Source organism: Hyaena hyaena, unplaced genomic scaffold, assembly GCF_003009895.1.
Source record: "Hyaena hyaena isolate Hyena2069 unplaced genomic scaffold, ASM300989v1 scaffold_1284, whole genome shotgun sequence".
Taxonomy (NCBI): Eukaryota; Metazoa; Chordata; class Mammalia; order Carnivora; family Hyaenidae; genus Hyaena; species Hyaena hyaena.
The window spans coordinates 340685-359566 of NW_024081917.1; the positions used below are offsets into that span (position 1 = coordinate 340685).

The 18882-nt window shown below is 39.6% G+C and overlaps 1 protein-coding gene across 3 annotated transcripts in view; it reads right to left on the reverse strand.

The window, feature by feature from the left end:
* The window catches only part of TRPM6 (transient receptor potential cation channel subfamily M member 6), a 150987-nt gene that overhangs the window by 74650 nt on the left and 57455 nt on the right, over positions 1–18882 (reverse strand). For 2 of the 3 annotated variants that reach the window (XM_039223142.1, XM_039223140.1), the window contains 8 exons: positions 16633–16705; positions 16413–16513; positions 13273–13407; positions 11922–11975; positions 8452–8604; positions 6163–6297; positions 4095–4375; positions 2240–2468 (listed from right to left, as the gene is read on the reverse strand). In XM_039223142.1, coding sequence (XP_039079073.1) covers positions 2240–2468; positions 4095–4375; positions 6163–6297; positions 8452–8604; positions 11922–11975; positions 13273–13407; positions 16413–16513; positions 16633–16705 — 1161 coding nt within the window. The remainder of the gene's footprint in view (positions 1–2239; positions 2469–4094; positions 4376–6162; positions 6298–8451; positions 8605–11921; positions 11976–13272; positions 13408–16412; positions 16514–16632; positions 16706–18882) is intronic. The other variant, XM_039223141.1, reaches the window with a different exon arrangement.

The following is an 18882-nucleotide window of genomic DNA, read 5'->3' on the forward strand; positions in this document are numbered from 1 at the left end:
TTTGCAAATGTGATCCCAAAACTCACAAGCCAGACACTGGGGAATTAGGATCCAGGCAGGGAGAGCAATTTCCTACAGCTCAGAGATTTTAAGTAGCTGATTCAGCCTTCTTTCTCGACTCACTGTGTTTTGGGGTAAACATTCAGTCTTGTTTCACTTACATCTCTTTGTTGGTATAAGGTACATGAGGAACAAAATGTTACTAAGTTCTCAGTAAAAAGGATTTCCTGTAAACTAAAGTATGTACAGAACAGAGCCATGGGGGAAATTATTGCTCAAACCTCCAGCCATCTTACCCCATCTCGTTCTCTACACATTTAAAAAGTTATTGTCAGAGATTATGTAGCTACAGTAGAGCCCATTCATGTCTCTGCTTCATCTTTCCAAGGTTGAAATCAAAACAGAGCAAAGGAGAACTTCTTCTGGAAATAACTTATTTCTCCAATATTTTTAAAAGAGGAATCTATGTGAAATAACTTTTGATTCCCACTTCTCTTATTTTTGCAATCTCATTGGTGGAATTGAAAGGTGCAGGTTTTTTTAATCTATTTTATACATTATGCCTTTTATTTCTTTGTATTTTCTATACTGTCCCAACAAAAAAATATTTTTAAGGAAGTTATCCTATTTGGGACACAAATTTTTAAGAACTATAGGAAAAATAAAATTAAAATATACAGTCTTAACATAGCTCTTACTTCCCATGCCTTACCCTTTAATTCAGTTTTTATAAGTATAAATATTTCATAAGCTTGACCATAAAGCTTTAGGCTTAGGTTTGATGTCAAAAGTGAAATGTTTTAGTAGTTAAATTACTCTTGATAATTCAAGATGAAAGGTGAGGACAAACTGTAATGGACAGAAGAATCTGGAAATGGGTGGCCAAAATGTGTTTGAGGGCAGCTTTATAAAATAAGCATTTAAGGGGGCAACTGGGTGGCTCAGTTGGTTAAGTGTCCTACTCTTGAATCTCGGCTCAGGCCATGAACTCCCAGTTGGCGAGATAAAGCCCCGCGTCAGGCTCTGGGCTGACCGTGTGGAGCCTGCCTGGGATTCCCTCTCTCCCCCTCTTTCTGCTCCTCCCCCACTCATACTCACATACTCTCTCTCTCAAAATTAAATAAACTTAAATATTCCTAAGCTGAAAAAATTTTCACTAAAAAGGCTCATTTAGTTCGGTTATAATTACCAGAGGTAATGGAGTTTATAAGAATGAAGTCTTATATGTTTGCATCTGCTTGTAACTTCTAACCACCTTCACAAGAGAATGTCTTTTGATGGACAGAGTTGGTACAATCATCCTTATTCTTAAAAAAAGTTTTAATGTTTTATTTATTTCTGAGAGAGAGACAGCGTGAGCAGAGGGGGGCCAGAGAGAGAGACACAGAATCTGAAACAGGCTCCAGGCTCTGAGCTGGCCGTCAGCACAGAGCCCGATGTGGGGCTTGAACCCACGAAACATAAGATCATGACTTGAGCCGAAGTCGGACGCCCAACCGACTGAGCCACCCAGGTGCCCCCAATCATCCCCACTTTTAAAAAAGAAACTGCAGCAGTGGGAGAAAGCAGTTGCTGTCAGAGGCCCCCCTGGGGAGATCCCAGCTCGGCTGTGAGAGCCAGAGATACTAACCAGTTTTCCTGAATGTACTCTTCCAGAAGGGAAAAATGAACTCCAGAATACACACTTTCAGAGTAAACCAATGTTAAATTCTACACAGCGAGTAAACACATCTTTTTGTAAGTTTATTTATTTACTCTGAGAGAGACAGAGAGCAAGTGAGCATGAGCAGGGGAGGGGCAAGGAGAGAGGAAGAGAGAATCTCAAACAGGCTCTGAGCTGACAGCACAGAGCCCATCGTGAAGCTCGATCCCACCAACTGTAAGATCATGACCTGAGCTAAAATCAAGAGTCAGATGCTTAACCAACTGAGCCACCCAGGCACCCCAAATAGACCTTTATTAATTGAAGTACAACTGACACACAAGGTTACATTAGTTTCGGGTGAACAGAACAGAGACTTGGCACGTCTACACTCGCGCTGGGCTCACCACAAGCACAGCTGCCGTCTGTCTCCATACAACACCACCACAGCACAACTACATTCCCTGTGCTGTACCCGTCATCCCTGTGCCTTATTCATCCCATAACCAGAAGCCTGTACCTCCATCTCACCTTCACCCATTTTGCCCCTCCCCCTCCCCACCTCCCCTTTGGTAACCACCAGTTTGTTCTCTGTACCTTTAGCCAGGCATTTTTCCTCATTTTCAGGCGCCCAGTCCACATGTCTGTCAGTAGCATTTGGGTGCAAGTATGTGAAACAAAGGGCCGCAACCTTCCAGACACGGCCAGTTTCAAACAGGTGGAATTGCTCCAGTTCTTGAGTTCATAGGTCAACAGCTTCATGGCCATTCTTTCATTCTGCTTGAACGCCTTCTCCAGTACATCCAGGGCAAGCTGGCCAAACTGTCTGTAATGACACAACATTTGTGGCAAAAAACAAATGCAGGTAAGAGTCCCAGAAACGTTCAAAAAGACAAGGGAGGAGACCCAGGAAAGACCAATGCAAAAGACTGAATAGCCACGTAATAAACTCAGATTGCAGAAGCTATTTGAGAGTGATCGCTGCTCAGGAGATGAACTCTTCTCCCTTTCCAGAAGGGTTTACACTGTAATGTACGGAACCTGGTTTACACCAGGCATGACTGAGCTCTTTATCTAAGGGGAGAAGCCTGTCTACACTACAAAACAAACTATGTATAGCTTGGTTTGGGGCTCCCTGACAAGACCGAATAAAGAATTTTTTGACAGAAAAGGCTATTCAATAGCGAACTAACAATTAAGGAAAATTGCAGGGCCACCTTTTTCCTCCTTCAACATTTTAGAAAATACATAGATGACTTAAGTAAGAAGCTAGACTTGGAGGCATTTTTTGGGACGTTGTTTACTCTAAAAAGTAGACCCTGCTATTCGCTTGAACTTTTTTTTAATTTTTAAAAAATGTTTAGGGGTGCCTGGGTGGCTCAGTCAGTTAAGCATCTGACTTCGGCTCAGGTCATGATCTCACAGTTTGTGGGTTCGAGCACAACGTTGGGCTCTGTGCTGAGAGCTAGCTCAGAGACTGGAGCCCATTTTGGATTCTGTGTATCTCTCTCTCTGACCCTCCCCTATTCATGCTGTCTCTCTCCCTAAGAAATAAATAAAACATTAAAAAATGTTTATATATTTTGAAAGAGAAAACAAGGGATAGGCAGAGAGAATCCTAAGCAGGCTCTGAGCTGTCAGAATAGAGCCTGACCCGGGGCTCGAATTGAGCCATCCAGGCACCTCTCTCTGGAACTTTTGTTTTGTTTTAAAGTTTTTTCTTTTGAGAGAGAAAGAGAAAGAGCAAGCAGGGGAGGGGCAGAAAGAGAGGGAAAGAGAGAATCCCAAGCAGGCTCTGCACTGTCAGCACAGAGCCCTATGTGGGACTCAAACACACAAACTGTGCTTTCATGACCTGAGCCGAAATCAAGAGTTCGACACTTAACCAACTGAGCCACCCAGGCACTCCTCTCTGGAACTTTTAAAAGTCACAATTATACATCCGTTTCCATTAACTCTAGCTCCCCTTCTTTCCTCACTATTATATGCATTAGTAATAAGAAAATCAAAACCATTTCTAACTTTTCTATCTTTTGCCATCTTGTTCTGGGTCTTTAACACATAATATATTTATTTGTTTTCCTGCCTGAAACATACTAAAAGTAAAAAAGTTTTCATTTAACGTAGTATCAAAGAGTTTGAGAGTTCAAAAGTCATTAACTGAACATTCTATGCGAGGAAACTAGAGTCCCAAAATCTGGCCAACTGAGTTACCCAATTAGTAAACAGCTGGACTGGGGTCAGAACCTAGCTTTCCTGACTTGAGAACCAACTCTCCATTCTCTTCCCTTTATTCCACAAAGTGCCTTGAAATACCTAAAGACCCTTATTTATAGGAGAGCATTGGCAACAAGCCCATGCATCTTACAAGTTCTAAGGTGAGGGAGATAAAAGTGTCTAACCATTCTAAGAACTGTCGATGTTTAGTATGAAGTGAAGAGAAAACTCCTACTTTGAGTAATTTTTCAACTCTTCTGAGGCATCGTCCACCATGTTGCTCTCCTTAGCTTCATGGGCCATGGCTCGGTAGAGTTTGCAAGCAATCACTGCCTTGACCGTGGCCTCCTCTCCATGCTGCCAGAAGAACATGGCCATCTTCTGTCTCTTCATTAGCACAGCCCAAACCAGCAGGTCATTGTAAGGGTAAATAAAGCCAGTCGAATCAGGGTCATCTGACATATTTTGCTCTTCTTTTGACTTCTTCCTTGATTTATGAAGGACTACAGACTTTTCCTGTTGGAAAATAAAACAGAAATGGAGTCCCAAGTACTCAGACGCATGATATTTGACCTAATGAAACATTTCAGGTATCCTAAGAGTATTTTTCACATCACTGACAAGAGATGGAAATAACAATAGAATTTTATAAATCAGAAATCAAAATTCTGGCCTTTTAGGTGATCTATTTCTTATTGTGTCTGACATATCCAGGTTCCATAAGCTGAGATCCCTTGTGTTCATTTAGCACAACTTAAAACACTACACCTTTGGGATAGGCCCAATAACTAGAAGACAGTTTTCAATTTCTCCAGGAAATGGGTCAAAATAACACACTGGATAAATGAGAACTATTAAAAACCTCTAACCTCACTTTATAAATCGATTCATTATCTTTCCCTTAGAAAAATATTGCTAGTGTTGCCAACATGCATCCAAACCGATTGGTTTTAAGTTTTCTTTCCTTTATTCTGACTATATTCCTCTAGTCATAGTAATATGTAATAATGAAATACTATTCTCTACCTGGTAAGCTCACACTTTACAGCCCATCTCAAATGCCACTCCTTAACCCTCATGTTTTTCTATATCACTATGTGCATATTTCTATTTCAATATTCATCATACTGCAACACTATATTACTTTGGGGAGAGAGGGATCATTTCTCAGTCATCTTTACATCTCCTCCACCCATCTGTATCCCAAATTCAACCAAGCACCCAACATAACGCCTGCTAAATAATAAGATTCAATAATTATTCTTTTTAATAAAAGGGAATAAGAAAGAAAATTATAAGCTTCCTCTATTTCTATAAATGAAAGGAATTTGTATTCATTGATGGTGATCAAGGGTTATTTTATAAAATATCCATTCATCCTGGGAGCTATGCAAAGGAAACCTCTTTCACCAACATAGGAATCATTTATATAGAAACTCTTGAGCAAAAGCATGTGTCCCCAGAGGAAAGTAGGACTGAGGTGACATGGGGAGATGTGCAATAAGAACATGGTTCACACTGCTCAAGTGTTGTAGGAAGACAGCTTTCTTATGTGTTGACTCACACTCATCTGTTCATGGTACTTGTAAATGCTCTATTTGTGCCTCCCCTTCTCCAACTTTAAAAGAAGAAATGGTCTAATCTGCAAGAACAATTTGATTTCCGAGTCTAAAAATAAATAAGTAGTGGGGCAGCTGGCTGGCTCTGTGGACTCTTGATCTCGGGGTTGTGAGTTCAAGCCCCACACTGGGCAGAGAGATTACTTTTAAAAGAGAAGTTTCAGGGGCGCCTAGGTGGCTCAGTGGGTTGAGTGTCCAACTCTTGGTTTTGGCTCAGGTCATGATCCCAGGGTCATGGGATCCAGCCCCGTGTCAGGCTCTGTGCTGAGTGTGGAGCCTGCTTGGGATTCTCTCCCTCTCTCCCTCCCTCCTTCTCTCCCTCCCTCCCTCTCTCTCTCTCTCTCTCCCTCTGTCCTTCTCCCCTGCTCATGTGCATGTACTCTCTTTCTCTCTAAAATATTAAAAAAAAATTTAATGTCTAGGGGCGCCTGGGTGGCTTAGTCGGTTAAGCATCCAACTTTCGCTTAGGTCATGATCTCGCGGTTCGTGGGTTCGAGCCCCGCGTCGGGCTCTGTGCTGACTGCCAGCTCAGAGCCTGGAGCCTGTTTCAGTCTGTGACTCCCTCTCTCTCTGACCCTCCCCTGCTCACGCTGTCTTTCTCTCTCTCTCCTAGAAATAAATAAAACATTAAAAAAAAAATATTAAAAAAAAAAAAATTAATGTCTAAAAATAAATAAGTGGTACCTTGAATTTGTAAGGCTGAGCAGTTCTAATAAACTGGGAATGGAGAGTACTTTCTGCAGATCCATTTCTGTTTCCTGAGGGACGTCGTCGGTGAAGAGGGGGCTGGGAACAGCTTTGAGCAAAACTGGTCACTTCCTGGCGTACGTTATTTTATTTTTAAGATAAGACAAACAGGAAAAAGATTATAATGGTAACAATTAACACTTCATTTCTAGATAGTAATGAAACAAAATATTATACAGTGTCATGTGTCCCACCAAGTGTCCAATGGGTCTGCCTCTAGCCCATAATTAGAATTAATTCCTCACCCCACAAAAGCCTCTCATGATCTCCTCCTTCTTAAGCACATGGTTATTTCCTAACGTCTGAGAGAACATGCTCTTTTGTTCCCTATTATATATCTGCATTCCTTCTCTATGTGGAAATTCCATTAAAAATCAATGGATGTTCTACACCTGGAGCGAATTCAGAAGAGGCAATAAAGATTCACGGTTCCGATAAGAAAGAGTTCCCATTCACAAACAACCCTAAGGTCAAGTCAGAAAGTTAAGGACCTTCTCCAGATGTTATGAATCACCACTGGAATTCCAGCAATTAGACCCAATAACAACATAACTTGTTGCTTATTGGCATGAAGTGTTCATCAAGGAGAGAAAAAGAAGCATTCTTAAAGGGGGTGATACAAATTACGGCCTTTGAGCTACTTTACTTACTTACTTATTTATTTAAGTTTGCATTTTATGGATATAAATTGGAGTAATGATGGGATCCAAACTTCTAACAAAATACTCAAATTATTATCATTGTCATTGTGATACAGAATTAATAGCATTGTCAGTAGTAATCACAATGACTAATATTAACACTCTATACCCTCTATCTATTAGGAATATGTGTTTTCAGGTGTTATTTTATTTAATCCTTTTGACAAATTTAGGAAAGAGATATTCTATTACTATTCCCATTTTGTAGATCAGGAAAACAACAGACAGAAAGGTTAAGTTTGTCACTCAAGAGGTCACACTGAGCAAAACTAATACTCCGTCCCAAATCTCCCTGTCTCCAAACCATGTGTTTGTAACTGCTACAATCTAAGTTACTCTGAGAGTTTACTATTAACTCTACTCCTTCACAAGCAAACAGTCAGAGAAATGGGTAGCAATTTCATACCATTTCAAAGAAAAAAACCACCAGGGGTACTTGCCCAGCAGGCTCCCTAGTAAGCTACACACAGGCCACGGTCAGTCCTCATACCTTGTCACAGGGAACCTCACAGCAAAGAATATTTGCTTCAAGTGAAGGAGCTGACATGTCAAGAGCACCCCTATATGCCTTTGAAGTCTCAGTGAAGATTATTTCCTCTGTGAGGTTTGAGTTTCTTTTTGTTTTGTTCTTTTATTTCTTAAAGGCAAGTTGGGCTTTCACTTTACCTGATTCTTTATAAATAAAAGTCAAAAGAGGCTTGATAGTCTGGACTCTTTCTAATCTCATCCTGCACAACCTGCTAGCATGACACCAGCAGCTAAGGCTTCCCTCTCACTGCAGAAACATGTCCTAATGTCCACAGCACCGTGCCTTTTACTGCCCCTGCTCTGCTCCCAGCCCAAAATGCCCCAAACCACGTTTTCTAACCCTGCCATTAACCTCTAAGAAGAAAGGCTCTCTTCAGTCTACTGGCTAATAACCGCAATTTTAAGAAGCAAGCAATGTTTTCTCTGCTCATCAACCAGGCAGCAACTCTAACTTTACATTCCTAGACTTTCAAAACCATGAATGAAAATAAAACACAGACAGGGTGTATTTTTACCCAGTATGCTCTGCGTGCGTTTTCCATACTCATAAGTTTAAGGCATTCTGCGTGCGTTTTCCAATATAACCCCGACACACCTGTGCCAAGTTTGTCGTTTCCAGACTACAGACTACTATGAGTTCATAGATGTAAGCCCAGGAAGCTCTTCCCTTCTATGTTTTCAAAAGGAGAGAAAAGAACTGGTCATCTCCCCCTCAAATCTTTCTCAACATACTACTTCTATGGCAACACCGCATGTATTGTACGCTGTTCTGTATTATGGCTAGTTATGCATAAATCTGTTTCCTCTGAGAGTTTCTAAACTCCTGATCTTTATGTGCACCCTGGACCAGCACTGTTATTTACATGTAGCAGAGACTCAGTGAATATCCGTAAACACAGATGTCCACTTTAGAAGCTACTCCCATCTCAACTTCCTAAGCCGTTTTCCTAAATGTGTGATGCCTAGTTATCATCCCCAATTTGACTAGGGTACTTACCAATTGGGACACCTTACGTTTTCTGTAGAGGTTGTTGTAGAGGGCTCTGAAACTTTTTCTAGTGTAGCTGCTGCGATACGCTCCACCAATGAGGTATTCGATTACCAATCCAATGTCGATCAGTGTTATTCTGTAGCCTGAGAGAAGGGTATGCTGAAACAAAACCATGTAATGGACTGTAACTTTCAGTTCCTTTTTTTGGTCTGGTTTGCCATCTGTTAGAACATATCCCAATCAACCGCAAAGAGGTAAACTCATACTTTTCAATCATCTTCACAAATTGATCGATTAATGTGACGAACTATTGACATAGCCAGCTTGTTCAGATGGAAAAACAAACTTAGCTTTAATGTGTTTTTAGTTCCACAGACATCAAATGTGTGCTTATATTTGCTCATTCAACTCTCTTTTCTCTCTCTCTCTCATATATACACACTTTATAATAAAATGCACTTAAATATAGTATAAAAGACTGTTTTGAACCAGAAATTATGTATCTACTATAATAGAAGTAAAATCACTGGAGGATAGCACCAAAATGTGCCATTTTGACATATTACTTTGAATAAAAGTTACTTAAGAGACAGCCTGTGCAAGAAGACACTCAGACCCTCCCCCCCAACCCATCCCCTTGAAAGCAGGAAATAACTCTCCCTGTGAAAGGGACCCTACCTGTACCACGACATAAAGAGACATCCTTTTCAGCAGAGATAAGAAATTTAGAGTGGAGAAGACTGAACAAACAACCTTGTTACTTTTTACTAATATACTCCCCCAGCCCAAATTCTGCTTAGAATTCCTTACTAGCGGAAGCTCCCAGAGTTAACTTTTCTTTGTCCTATCAATTCCTCCCAGAAGTATTGTCTGTCTGAAAAGTATAAAAACTGCCTGTCTTGGTCATTTCTTGAGGTCTCAACTTCATTATTGGGCCTCTGTGTGCCCAAAATAAAACTGTGGGTGTTTTTCTCCCGCTAATCTGTCTTGTGTAAAATTTAATTCTTAGTCTAGTTGGAAGAACCTTGAACTGAGGAAAACTTCTTCCTCCTCCTCAATATACTGAATGTACGTAACCCAAAATTAACATTGGGTTAGATCTTCTGCCTCTCCACTGAAATGGCTAGAGCACTCTGCACTGTGTGGACTACATCACACACGATGCGAGAATATGGAAGTAGAGCAAGCAGAAATAAGAAACATGGAATGGCAGAACAAAACAAGGCACCAAAACATGACGCTAGGCCAAAACAAATGCTATGGTTAGCAGGAGGAGGGCTGAGCAGCTGATTTCCAGGTACATGGGTCTTGGCCTAAATGAAGATGACTCTGACCACTTAAAACCCACCTTACTACCCCTCCATCACTCTTACTCTCAACTACCATTCACAATACACTTTCTTAATTAAAGTATAATTGACATACAATATCCTATTTGTTTCAGGTGCTTCTCATAGTGATTTCATATTTTTATACATTATGAAATGGTCCCCACGATAAGTCTAGTTATCACCTGTTGCCGTACAAAGTTAGTACCATACCGTTGGCTACATTCTCTATGTTGTATGTTACATCCCCATGACATATTTGCTGCATAATCCCCTTCACCTATTGAGCCCAACGTCCAACCCCGGCCCTCTCTGGGAATCAGCAGTTTGCTCTCTTAATCTATGAGTCTGTTTCTGTTTTATTGCTACAGTCCACATCTCAGTGAAATCACACAGCATTTGTCTTTCACTGTCCAACTTATTTCAACATTTTTAAGGCACACACAGTGCTGAACAAGATCTCTGAAACAAACAGATTATGAACAACATTCATGAAGCTTTGAACAAGAAATAAGGTTTTATATATGTATTTGCTTATATATAAATATATAAATAAATGGAATAGCACAAATATATACTTATATATTTCATATATGAAGAAATGTAAATAATTTCTTTTTCACATCCATAATTTACTTTTTGCAAGGAACACCAAAACTAATGCTCTTGATTATTCTTAGTTAAGAGCATATTTAACCTCTTCCATTCCTTTTTCTTTCTTTTTTTTTTTTTAATATTTTTATTTATTTCTAGGAGAGAGAGAGACAGAGAGAGAGAGTGAGCAGGGGAGGGTCAGAGAGAGAGGGAGATACAGACTCTGAAATAGGCTCCAGGCTCCGAGCTGGCAGTCAGCACAGAGCCCGACGCGGGGCTCGAACCCACGAACCACGAGATCATGACCTAAGCGAAAGTCAGACGCCTAACCGACTAAGCCACCCAGGCGCCCCTTCCATTCCTTTTTCTTATATATTGTAATAGAATCAAAGTTCAAGGAAGCAGTCTAAGGAGAATCATTTTGATCTAGCAGAAATCATACAAACTAAACTCAAATCAGCACAGACACTTTTGCTTACTTGTAACTTGCCAACTACATGTCTTCCTCCATCAAGGCCTTCCTGCCAAGTCCATGTAGCCAGAAAGCCTGCACAGTCTCCATCAAGATACCAGACTTCAGAGAAATGAGGGAAGTACTTTTAAAGTGTGCCAGGGATGGATTTAAAAAAAAAAAAAAAAAAAAAAAAACCTCTCCTAGTTTTCTATAGATGTGAATAAAATTTCCTGGTGATTAAAAGAGAAGGAATTAAGGCTTAAAAGACAAAGTTGGGAAGGTTTGGGGGCACCTGGGTAGCTCAGTCAGTTAAGCATCCAACCTTAGCTCAGGTCATGATCTCATGGTTCATGAGTCTGGTCCTGTGTGGGCTCTGTGCTGACAGCTCAGAGCCTGGGGCCTGCCTCAGATTCTGTGTGTCTCTCTCTCATTGCCCCTCCCCTGCTTCTACTCTGTTTCTCTCTCTTGCAAAAATAAATAAAACATTTATGAAAAAAAGTTGGGAAGGTTTGGTAACTAATAGAGGATTTGAAGTCTGACCTCACTCAAAGTTCAATGAGAACACTATAAGCAAACTATGAGCAAGCGTACAGAGCAGTGGGATTCATCCTGGCCCCCTAGAACAATGCGTTGACTTACAGAAGAAGACTGGGCCCCCAAGCCATCGCTTATAGTCAAAACAACAACGAAACAGTGAAAAACCACACATTAGTCCTCTGATAAAGACAACGGGACAAGGACAAAATTTCTTTATTTTCAGCAAATATGATTATCATTGGCAATACCATTGTATCATATTGAGCTAATGTTCTGCTTGAAAGTTCTGTATGTCTCTGGTTCATATTTTATCAGAAAAATAATTATTAGTTAATGTCACTTACTTGGTAGATTAAAATCTTAAAAACGTAAAATAAATGATAAGGAAAAAAACCTTTGGAGGGTAGCTTGGTGGCAAAATCATTCAGAGGTGGAGGAAAGGAGGGTAGGTAATTCACCTGAAAGTCCAAATCTACCTTTTACAAAGCAAAATCTGGCAACACCTCAATCACAAATCTAAGGCAATACACAAAGAAATCTGTCCACGTTCATAATTAGGTTACCTGTTTTACATCTCGGACAAGATGATGCAAGAGCATATTAGTGGGTCCTTGTTTCTGTAATAAGGAAGAAAAGACAAAAATTAGTCCTTTTAATTACCATGTGCAAGGGGGAAAATATTTTATTTCAGAATGTATAAATAACCCAGAATCCTGAAAATTTTCTTCAACCTCTTTAGTAATGAAGCTCACCCCAATAATTAGAAAGGTGTTTCCTAAGAGAGGATAGAATTAGATTGATATCCTTTTCAAAGCAAGATGTATTTTTAAAATTTTTTAATGTTCATTTATTTTGAGAGAGAGAGAGAGGGAGACAGAGAGCAAGGAAAGGGCAGAGAGAGAGGGAATCACAGAATCCAAAGCAGGCTCCAGGCTCTGAACTGTCAGCACAGAGCCCGATGCAGAGCTTGAACCCACAAACCATGAGATCATGACCTGAGCCAAAGTCAGAGGCTTAACCAACTGAGCCACCCAGGTGCCCCCCAGATGTGTTTTAAAAAGATATATATGTAGATAGTAAGAACATAATTAACTTTTTTTCGAGACAAAAATAAATTTTAAATAATTTATAACTATCCTTTATCATATATAAACTACACAATTACACACCCCATCACACAATTACATTCCATCCACAAATATTTATTGAATGCTTACCATGTTCAGTCAAGTTTTGAGGGAGTCAGTGAAGAATAGAAGTACTTTCGTCACAGTGTTTACAGTCTAATTGAAGAGAGTAGGGACTCAATGAGGAAATAACCTAAACTATGAAGACTGTGTGTGCTCAAAAAGAGTTGCAAAAAATTGGTACCCTAAGATTGGATTTACTGTGAACTGAAGTATTCAAAAAGGCAGGCCTTGAGTAGGGCTTTGAAGAAAGGGTAAGATTCAAAGGACAAGGAAGGACATTAAAAGAAGGGTGCTTGGCTTGAGCAACTGGTGTTTCCCAGTGAGTTAGTTGGTCTGTTTTCAACAAAGGGTTTGCGTAGGAAAGTTGCAGGAACAGACGTTTAACAGTGGCCTTAGGTTCGGATGCTTCCAAGAACTCAATAAAAGTAATTTGTTCTTATTCACATCACTGGCTTTAATTATGGTCTTACTGTCGTATTTTCTTAAATTAGTTTATCTTTCTACTCTGTGTTAATTAATTAAAAGAAGAAACACAGACATGACCATAGGATATAATAGATTTGGTGAGAATGTTTGTCCTTTGGTTGAGAAATCTTTCTAATTTATCTTTGTACATGAATATTCAAGGAGACTTGAACATTCAATATTTAGCTTAAGTTAAAGCTTAAGCAAATTAATAAATAAATCTTAAGGGAGGTGGTTGATGGGATAGTCCAATACTCACTGTATTATAGAGCTCTTCCAGTCGGGGGATGGTAAGAAAGCGATGGAGATTCACTCCATACTCTATTAGGAGCTTCACAAAATCCACTCGATCCATCACCAAAGCATCTAACATTGCTTGTTCCAGTGTGCCAGGCTTCAAAGGTGGAAATCATAAGTGACACAGAGACAATTAAGAAAGCAGAAATATGAAAAAGTAGAAATAACTAAAGAATTACATATAATTAATCTCAATACAGACACAACAGTCATAAACTACAATCTCAATAGAAATGTTCAGGACCTGAGTAAAGAAAAAATAAAAAGCGAACCTAAAGGCATAAAAGACACCTTAAATAAATCTGTTCTTCTCTCAGAAGACTGACAATTATAAAGATCCCAAATTACTGTATAGGTGTAATACAATTCTAATTTAAAAAAAAAAAATCAAGGTTTTGTTGTTGTTGTTGTTGTTGTGTTAACTTAGCATGTTTTCATTTAAACTACATCAGTTTCTAGGGGCACCTGGGGGGTTCAGTCGGTTAAGCGTCTGCCTTTGGCTCAGGTTCTGATCTCAGGGCTTGTGAGTTCGAGCCCCGTGTCAGGCTCTGTACTGACAGCTCAGAGCCTGGAGCCTGCTTCCGATTCTGCGTCCCTCTCTCACTCTGCCCCTCCCCTGCTCATGTTCTCTCTGTCTGTCTGTCTCTCTCTCTCTCAAGAATAAATAAAACATTAAAAATAAATACATAAACTACTCCGGTTTCTGAATATAAATGGCAAATTAAAAACACTCATTTACTTTTACTCTGACATAAAACTTTACTAAAATTATAGCAAAATATATTTTTTAAAGAAATGAATCCACAAGAATACAGAGGTCCAGAGTATAGCATTTTGGAAGTTGGAAAGAAGATGGTCAAGCAGTAATTGACTTAGCAGTCCCCAGAAACCCAGAAGGCAAAAGTCCCCAGAAATCGAAACCGGAAAAAGCCAAGAACCAAACAGATCTATCTGTTTGCCAGAATCCTGAGAGCCCCAAGATGAGGTCAATGTACAACTAATGAATTCCTAATGCTGAGATCTTCCCAATCCTCTTCCCCGATCTGACTTCCATTAACACTAGCAACGAGGCTTTTACCTTATCCAGGCGGGGAACTGGAGGATTCTTTTCTGGTAAAGGAACTAAGAGAAAAGGCAAAACATGCTGTCTTCTCAGGTCCCCCAACAAACGGCGTCCAGATCACTCCACCGTGAGGCTCAAAACTACACTTAAGCTTCACCTACAGGCTCAGAATTTCCAAAGAGCTTTTTCTCCTCCACTCTTAAATAAAATCCCAGAACAAACACACCACAAAACATCAATCAGTAAGAATCAGACAATGCACGAAGGAAGAAAACTTCAAAAAACAAACGATCATTAATATCCTCAGCAAAATAAGATACTACATTCAGGATGCTTAAAAAAAAAAAAAAAAAAAAAGCTAGGAACAAATTTGTTCTTAGAAATTAATAGTATGGTACCAGAAACAAAAAGCTCCATATAAGGCATGAAAAGTAAAATTGAAGAAATCTACCAAAGGAAAGATATGGAAGATAAAAGAGAAAAGATAAGATTAGAGGAGCAATCCCTAAGTCCCATATTTAAGTCCTATGAATTCCAGAAACAGAACCCAGAGAAAACAGGAAGCCAATTGCCCAGCACGGAAACACGTATGATTGCTAAATTGAAAACACCTGCCCAGCATTACGGATCCAAAGACTCACAACAGTTCGCATCATTGTGCACTCTGAAAACACTAGAAAGATAATTTTTTTGAACTTCCAGAGAGGAAAAGAAACGGTCACGCAGGATCAGAAAACAGAAAGATTTTTATTCTTGACAGCACTGTTGAATGCCAGAAACTAAGCCTTCAAAATTAGTCCTGATCTTTGATGAAAATATATCCACACATGTTAAGTCCTCAAAATGTTTCTCTTTTGTGTTCCCTTTCCCAGAAAGTTACTGAAGGAGACACCCCATTAAGCTAAAGCAGTAAGCAAACAAGAGGAAGGCCCGGGGACCAGAAAACAGGTGATCGACCCCAGGACAGAGGCACAGGGAAGCTCCAGCACGATGAAGGGACAGGCAAGCATGACACCCCAGGGCCAGGAGCAGTAGGCAGTTCAGGTGGTAGCAGTGAGGGCAGCACCACACACAGAAATGCGGAGACGTCTCTAAAACAGACGAATCCGAAAATAGCAATATGACTTGTTATTTAGAAATATGGAGATTCAGGAATGTCAATAACCACCAAAAACTGTCAAAAATACTTAGGTCTTCTGGTCAGCGGGGCAGAGGACTCCTACTTTTTCCTTTTTTTCTTTTTAGTAGCCTTTTAGTATCATTAGTTTATTACCATTAGATGTTTGAAAAATGGGGCGCCTGAGGGGCTCAGGTGGTTAAGCATCTGACCCTTGATTTTGGCTTGGGTCATGATTTCACGGTTCATGGGATCAAGCCCTGGATTGGGCTCTGTGCTGGCAGCGTGGAGCCTGCTTGGGATTCTCTCTCTTTCCTTCTCTTTCTGCCCCTTCCCTGCTCATGCACACGTGTGCACATTCTCCCTTGCATGATCTCTCTCTCTCAAAAAAAAAAAAAAAAAAAAAGATGTTTTCAATAATATGCATGTCTTAGTTTGACTGAAAAATAAGATACTGATGGTATGGTCACCACTGCAATTTTTAAGAATGAAATGTTAATAGTGATTATCGTTAGCACTGTGGATAATCTTTCTTCTTTCTGCTTTTCTCTGTTTTCACTTATTTCTACTGACAGTGTGTATTACATTTTCATGCAAAAATAAGAAAACCTTTAAGTCTGAAATAACAATATAAAAATCTAGCCATAGAAAAAAATAAATGAAATACGCTTCCATTCTTTCTTTCTGCCAACTTTGTTTGCCAGTTTCAATTAGGCTTCACAGAGCCTGGGGAGGGGAAAAATGTTTTTAGGGAGGCAAAGTTGCTGAGAAAAATGTCTCCAGTATCCTGGACACCCAGCTACTGCAATGTTACCTCCAGACCCCTCCAAAACCAATCTATCTCTACTCCTTTTTTTTTTTTCGGTCCCTCCTTTAGAAGCCACATTTTTTTCCCAAATAAATAACTTCATTTTCACTATACCTTCCAATGTTGTCCATAAATTAGGATATGTTTCTTGGCAATGTCCATTCTGTCCCAAGCCATTGCCAGATTTAATTGTTCTGATGCTGCTAAATTTGTGCCTAGGGTAAAAGGGAACAATCATATATCCTATTTAAAATATCAACATATAAAACACCGAGTTCCGTGGAACATGAGAAGAGGAAATGAGAAAGATATGTAACCACTTTAAGACACTCACCCTTTAGCAGAGCCGTTAGGATTACTAAATCAAGGTCTTGTGATTCCTCAGAATCAGCATCAAATATGGTAATCTATAACAGTTGAAACACAGAAAGCCATACATTTTGGGAACTCATAAAGAAATGGTTTCAAAAAGTACCCACAAAATGCATTCTAGAGCTAATGAGTTGAGCAAAACATTAATGTAAAAAACCATACAGAGTTAATCTCCTTGATTTGTTACTCTCCTTTTTTACTCGTGGAAAACTTGTTAAATAAGGTAATGGAGAATTGTGAAAGCTCAAGGGAAAGAAAATAACTTAAAAAGATTCCATGTATCCTACAGGAAATATGAAAAAACACGACTACACTAAATTTACTACCCCTACTATAAAGAAAAGAAACTCAGTGTCAATTCCTTTTTTTTTTTTTTTTTTTTTTTAGTTTTTTAATGTTTGTTTATTTTTGAGAGAGAGAGAAAGAGCGCAAGCAGGGGAGGGTCAGAGAGAGAGGGAGACACAGAATCTGAAGCAGGCTCCAGGCTCTGAGCCATCAGCACAGAGCCTTATGTGGGGCTAGAACCCACAAACCATGAGATCATGACCTAAGCCGAAGTCGGACACTTAACGGACTGAGCCACCCAGGTGCCCCTCAGTGTCAATTTCTGTAAAAAAAAAAATTGTTCCTTTTGACAAGATACCATATGACATTCTTCTGTTCACATAGCATTAGAAACTAAAATTTTTGCTTTTTTAATAAGAAGGGAATCCTCAAAGATTTGTCATAAAATAAATGAGGCAATTACAATGCGCCCCGTGAATAAGTACAACGGACAGCACAAATGGTCTTCACAACATCAGTGTCCAATGCATCCTGGCATGAGACTGATTTTTTTTAAGACAAATAAGGATTTTATTTATGCTTATAAAAGGTTGCTTGCTGTTAAGAAATATGTCTCAATATTTTTAAATGAAAATACATTTTATATAGTAAAGGGAACTGTTGGGGAAAAAAGAGCCAAGTCTGGCAAGCCCAGATATGCCACTAACTAGTGACTCTTAGGGAAATATCTTCAGGCCACTGAATCTCGGGCTTCCCATCTACAAGGTGAGAGGAACCCACTAAATAATCTCTAAGGTCCTGTAAAGATAGAATAACTATGCTTCCACAATTCAGGTGTTGGTTCCAACTAATAGCCCCACTACGTGCATGAATAAAATTAACTCGCAGGCAGAGTTGAGGACCCAGTTCCTAACATGTGCAAACCTGTCGCAGACTACTGTAGCCTCCTCTTCATCCTTACACTGTTCCTTACTCTCTTTGATGACAGGAAGACACAAATAGAAGGGTGACCTCTGCACAATGTCCCTTTCTTACTGAGCACTGTGGGAAATATCAAATGTAGTAGGCCATGGACCAGACTTCAACTCCGAGCCCACGTTTAAGCTCTATCATTCTGTGACTGCTGACTCCGGGCAAATCACCTAAATTCTCTAGGTTTTAGCTCTGGCATCTCTGAAACTGAGATAAACAGTCACTGCCATATTGAACTCACTCATGGGGCCACTTTGGGGGGAAAAAATACAATTGAAAACATGTGGTTAACTGTAGACACGGTTGTTATTTTGTTGTTATTAGGTCAACTGAAACCTTAAAGTGTTTTTCATGTATGTTTATCTATGCTTTGTCACAGCCTGAATTTGTTCAATTTGTTTGCTTGTTTGAGGCCAGGTGCTTAAATATCACCAAAATCTTGTATGATTTGGTCTAGCTTTTGAATTCTGGAAAGGTCACTGTGAATCATGACATATTTTCATATTTACTATAATTGTTGGCTTTATAGCATCCAAGTCATTGATAAAGATTTTGATCAAAGTGCCCTAAAACATGAAAATCTTTTCCTAAATCTACATTATGTTCATAGCCCACAGTTGGTGGCCTCCATTTTCTGTCCCAGAATAAATTGTCATCTTTCCCACTGTTCAGTGCATCCCCAAAGATCTCCTACAGGATTTACTAGGATGTTATGATGCAGTCATCTAAGCCAGCAGATAAGTCATAGAGCTATGCTTTTACCCTCTGAAAAGATTTGTGGGTGATCATCACTAACTGTGGCCACTTTTCTGCAATACTGCCATGCTGGTTCTTTTCTGAAGTGCAGTCTGAAACTTGAGCCTCGTGGGGCAGTGGGCAGGGGAGGGAATAAAAAGCCAAGTTTACTCAACTAAGGGTCAAGTTCTCCAGACCTATATACTATCAAATTAAAATT